At 36.9% G+C, this 6000-nt stretch overlaps 1 protein-coding gene across 1 annotated transcript in view; it reads right to left on the reverse strand.

Moving 5' to 3' along the window:
- The window catches only part of LOC115445249 (venom carboxylesterase-6), a 32364-nt gene extending 30944 nt beyond the window's left edge, over positions 1-1420 (reverse strand). Inside the window, exon 1 of the mRNA XM_030171464.2 lies at positions 1142-1420. Within this exon, the coding sequence (XP_030027324.1) occupies positions 1142-1327 (186 nt within the window). The 5' untranslated portion in view covers positions 1328-1420. The remainder of the gene's footprint in view (positions 1-1141) is intronic.
- Positions 1421-6000: the final 4580 nt, after the last annotated feature.

Genomic DNA, 6000 nt, shown 5'->3' on the forward strand with positions numbered 1-6000 from the left:
GCCATAATGCGTACCAAGCTTGGATATTACATTCGCAAAGCACATTTTTTTAGTCTACCCACACTGTTACTTAAAACTAATACTGGTAGGTCCCTCTTATGAGAGCTGCCTGGGTAGGTACCACTGCAATGTCTATATCTGCCGCGAAGCATCAGTGTGTAGTCACTGTTGCGTTCAGGTTTGAACGCCATTGTAGCCAGTGTAATTCGAGCGTATTGGAGTGCTAGCAGAGCTTTGTAATTCAAGGTGTATGGTGTTTCTGCTGTTTATGAGCGGTCGTATCGCTTCCGAGCCGAACGGCAGGCTCGTCTCGTCATTCAAAGCAACATAAAGAAAAAATAAGCCTTAGTATACCTAGATTAAGCGACGATTGCCTAGTTGGGTGCGGAACGGACTGCCTAGACGAATGTCCGCAGGTTCAAATCCCAAAGGCACACACCTTTGACTTTTCTCTAAAATCATGTGTGTATTCTTTGTGAATTTATCGTTCGCTTTAACGGTGAAGGAAAACATCGTGAGGAAACCTGCACATCTGAGAAGTTCCTCTTTAGGAATTTCGAAGGTGTGTGAAGTCTACCAATCCGCACTAGGCCAGCGTGGTGGACTAAGGCCTAATCCCTCTCAGTAGTAGAGGAGGCCCGTGTTCAGCAGTGGGCAAGTATATAATACAGGGCTGATATTATTATTATTATTATACCTAGATTAATCTACTGAGTAAAACCGGCGACAAGAACACAATACTTACCCATTTAAATAGGTCAAAAAGTCTGGTTTAAAGACTCCTTGAACTCCGCTAACCTGTTGATTTACACTTAGATTTTGAACTTTCAATCGACCCAGTTCAAACAGGCTAGGCGAGTCTATTTCGATCTAATCTTTAAGACTCCGTCTAGTTTAAACGTATATTATGAATTTGCAATTATAATGTAGGTACGAATGTAGAATAATATATCGATAATTATAAACACACACGTGGTATTGACCTCCAATATTATTTTTTATACATATCAGTTTAATTGTGTCATGCAATTTTAATTTATTTATGAACATTACAGTATAATAATGAGATAATAATCTAGTCCCGTTTTCCAGTATTCTGTTGAAATTGAAGGGCTTTCGATTTTAAAAAAAATGAACATACCCGAAACCTATATTTTCCAATTGGTGGTCTGGCATACGGCACTCCTTGGAAGCTGGCGTAGCTCCTTCCTTTTGTGGACACCTTCCAGGACCCTTGCAGTACTCCGTGGGTCACTCTGACCACAGGGTTCGGGCCCTGGGCAGCGGCCAGCGCCGCGACGGCGATCAATAGAATCAATTTTATCATCGTGACGCGTGCGCACGAGTTGCGACTGCGTGTAGAACTGATTTACTCGTTGAGTTTTATTATACGTGCGCGACACGACTATTATAAGCGACTCCCGCTGTGTTTGGTTTTAGTATCTGTAAACCATTATAAGCAGGGATGGCGAACCTTTAATGGTTTATAATAATAAATAAATAATATTAGCCCTGTATTATATACTGTCCCACAGTTGGGCACGGGCCTCCTCTACTACTGAGAGGGATTAGGCCTTAGTCGACCATGCTGGCCTAGTGCGGATTGGTAAACTTCACACACCCTGGAAAATTCCTATAGAGAACTTCTCAGGTGTGCGGGTTTCCTCACGATATTTTCCTTCACCGTTAAAGCAAGCGATAATTTATAAAGAATACACACATATATTTTTTTAAAGTCAGAGGTGTGTGCCTTAGGGATTTGAACCTGCGGACATTCGTCTTTGCAGTCCGTTCCGCAATCAACTAGGCTATCGCCGCTACGTTTAATGGTTTACGTGACATTTTTTATAAAGAAAAATATATGGCCTGTAACATGCCCTCCAGGAACGTTTTGTCTATCCGAATGCTCGATTTAGCGACTTTTTTAAGCTCCAAATATGTTTTTTTTTTTCGGGGCAAAGTGGCTTCACTACACCGGATGTTAAGCGAAGTGAAGTCCAAAAAAAGCTACATATGCATTGGGATTATTATTCGCGTGCCTGAAATATTTTGTCACGTGGCACCTTTGGCACGCATGCCATTGGTTCGCCATCCCTGATTATAAGTATCTGTGTACGATTTGTATCGTTATCATAATGATTTGTTATATATAATGGATACACATGTCCTAAATTTGTACTATATTATCGATATTTTTGATAACATAGTGAGTACTGAGTAGGTAAGCTTGTTACTCAGAGATTCTAAATAAGTAACCAAAGTCCTAAGTCTTTCATATTACATACTTGATCGATCTTTCCCATACGTCGAACTTGAATGAATTCACCAATTCCATTCCTAATATATCGTACGAATAATTACGCTCTGTTCTATGTTATTGTTAAAGAGGGAGAAGGTGAGGAACATGTGCTCTCGACTTTACCTATAATTCATACTTCTTATTCTTTATATTAACTTGCTCCCACCTGTGCCATCGGCTGGCGACGACTTTGAACGGAGCCCGGGGTAGGAGATAATGATGTGGGGAATCCACTTTTTTATGTTATAGGCGTCAAGTACGCAATACGGTAAGTGATCACCGTCGCCCACGCACATCTGGATTACCAGGGGCATAGATTAAAAACTTACAGTCCATAGATAAAAAAAAAACACAAATTATCTAGACAGTCAATGTTTGTCTTTCAAAATGCAAAATAAGACTGACCAGCGCTGTCCAGTGGCATGTTGATTAAAGAGGTTTGTTGTTTAAGTTCTGGGTAGTGTTTTTAATTTTAATGCAGACACCGAGACAACGACTCCGTACGACATCTAGTTCTTTAAAAAACATATGTTTATAAATTATAATTAACCAAATGAGATGGAACCATATGTCAGATTTATCTCTTATCTCTTTAATTGCACGAATGAAACAAGGTCATCTTATACAAGATATCTTTACATATGAGTATAATAACAACAGAATGGTGTGTCTATACACTGAAAGAAAAGTAATATAAAAAGATATTTTGTAATTTAATTTAACACCTTTTGGAGTCGGATAAATATGAGTCTTTATTGACGATCGCTTGCTTTAACGTTAAAGGGAAGAGTCTGCATATACCTGAGAAGTTGTCTATAGGAATTTTGACGGTTACTAGACCAGCGTGGTGGACTAAGGCCTAATCCAACTCAGTAATAGAGGAGCCCCGTGCACCGTGTATATAATACAGTGACGATATTACTATTATATACAAACGAAGTTGTCACAGCTGCTGTATAACAATTATAATCAGCGAAAATGTAGTTTTAATAAACTATTCTTCTAAAGGAGCCTGTTAAACCAAGATTATATCTAAACTGAGCATAATTGCTTCACCTTCGTTAAACTCTCGTTTGTGGGGATTAAAACTTGCTATCGGAACGGCTAGTTGTTAGGGGCGCTTAGAGTTTGAACAGAACACTTTGGTATTGCTGGCGATTGAACTTATAATACAAATATGATATAAATACTCTATTGTAACCATTACAACAGAAAACTTGATTCAATTTACGTAAATCTGTGGTGTACAATATGTGGTTATAGTGTTTATTTTTGAATAATAGAGAATTTTAATCAGTAACTCCCTTTACTAGCGCTTGGTTGGGCGGGAGATCTTTGCGACGCTTTTTCCCAGACTGTCGAGGAAAGTTCTTGTTTTTCTTTGAGTCCTTTATAATAATATCAATTCTGTTGTATATATTGGCCCTCCTCTACTACTGAGAGGGATTAGGCCTTAGTCCGCCACTCTGGTCTAGTGCGGTTTGACAGACATCACATATCCTCAAAATTCTCATAGAGAATTTCTCACGTATGCAGGTTTTCTCACGATGTTTTCCTTCACCGTTAAAGCAAGCGATTATTTACAAAGAATACTCACATAACTTTAGAAAAGTTAAATGTGCGTATCCTTGGATATTTAACCTGCGTACATTCATCTCGGTAGTCCGTTCCACTCCCAACTAAGCTATCGCCATTTCTCGACTCCTTCGCAAGCGCGAGACTCTTCGAAGCGCAAGGTCCTGGTTTTTTGCCCCGTTCAACTCCCCCTAAAGCGTTGGATTTAATACTATTTTGATAAAGGTGTTTGCTAGCGGCACCGACTGTATGGATTTTCTTGTCTAAATAGTAAATAAATATATAAATAATATAATGCTCAGTGTGCTTTTCCGGGGAAGGAAATAGGTGTTAATTTAGATTCAAGTGTACATTTTTCAATCTATCTCAAAAATGGACCAATCAGAACAAAGAATTTTTGACATGCTTACAAATGAGTTATTTTGATTGGTTCATTCTCAGAATCGGATTGAAGATTGAGATTGGGATCATGTATTGAAAACAGCTGTAAATCTTCAAAACGCCGAAAATACTGGAAAACAAATATTTCACTTGCCAAATTTACCTCAACTTCAAAGTTCCAGAATTCAATTAGATTAGAGAGAGCAAAGGTTACGGATTTAAAAACTTTTCTATTTCACGAGATATTAGTTCTGTTTGACTTTGAGGAAAGTTAAATTTATTAATCTATTTAAAAATAATTATATGTTTAGAAAAATCTCATCTTTAAGTTATAAAAAGTTTCTTGATTTTTTTACTTGTAATGTTACAATAGTTTTAGAAAATGTAATGTCATTTAATTTAATTTGAAGCCCGATATGGCGACAGGCTCGCCTCCTATCACATCACGAGACGGAACATACTTGGCGAAAAGTGAGTACTCTGGTTGCGCCTATGCATACCCCTTCAGGGATAAATGGGTGATTGTTTGTTTTTTAGTTTTAGAAAATTAATTAAATTCAAATTACAATAAATGCATTTGGGTTACTTTTGTCCGCGGCTTCGTCCGCTTGAAAGATCTCTTCGTAAATAAATCTACCACATTTTTTTCCAGGATAAAATGTAACCCATATCCTAAAGCAGAAAATAGTTTTTCCGCACGTTAAATTTCATCCAAATCCGTATAGCGGTTTCCGCATTTACTTCTGACAAATCCAAACATTCTTACACACTTCCTCATTTACTTAGCAAGATAATAATCATGTTTCTTCTCGGTTATTATAATATTAGCTAAATAACCGTCATGTTTCTATTGGGTTAATTAAGCCCCTAAGTGTATGTTTTGTCTTCATATATGAGTATTCTACTTAGTAACCCTCGCGACGGTGAGCCCCATGTTGTTAATTAACTTGCGATTAAACAAGTCCGACAGTGCTTTATGAAATTAATAGTTATAGTTGCGTAGTTGTAGGTACGACAGCCGTGCTGAATCGGGTTCGATCTCTGAGTCAGGAAATGTAATATTTGGTTTATTATAGATCTGTGTGCTAGACAAATGGAAACGAGTTCTCTATTATATAGAATCTAATGTAAATGTGAAATGTGGCTATGTGCCTACCTCTGAAAAGAAAAAGCGCGGTGATATATAGGGAATAGTTTGTTGTAAGAATATTTTAAGAACCACTAGAAAATATGCAAAATTGTATGTTGCATGTTATAAATATTAAGTATTGTTTTTATAAATAAAAATAATTCATTACCTAAATATTGTATTTATAGACAATTGTTATTGATATAGTGCAAATTAACAATGAAAGGACTACTAAGTCATAATATATAAATCACTTAGTAAGCAAATAAATAAGTAGATAGTTTGAACCTTAAAGTTTTTACTGTTTAAGTTGCTAGCTGGTTAAAATATGTATGGAAATAAAGACATATGTCAATTAAAATCCGTCGTATGAAGCAGACAAGTTGGGTAACGACTAACAATAAAATTATACAGAAGAAATTATTTTATTTATCAATTTAATCATCCCACATACATGTATACCTAGCCTAGTGATAGCATCGCGAAGGTCGGAATACTTCTGTCCCAAACAACAGGCTATTACTGACCAGTTTGCCTAAACATACCACTTTGGAAGATTGAATAACCCTTTATAATTGCCCATGTTGAAGTGAATAACAATAGAAGGGAAAATATG

Source organism: Manduca sexta, chromosome 14, assembly GCF_014839805.1.
Source record: "Manduca sexta isolate Smith_Timp_Sample1 chromosome 14, JHU_Msex_v1.0, whole genome shotgun sequence".
Taxonomy (NCBI): Eukaryota; Metazoa; Arthropoda; class Insecta; order Lepidoptera; family Sphingidae; genus Manduca; species Manduca sexta.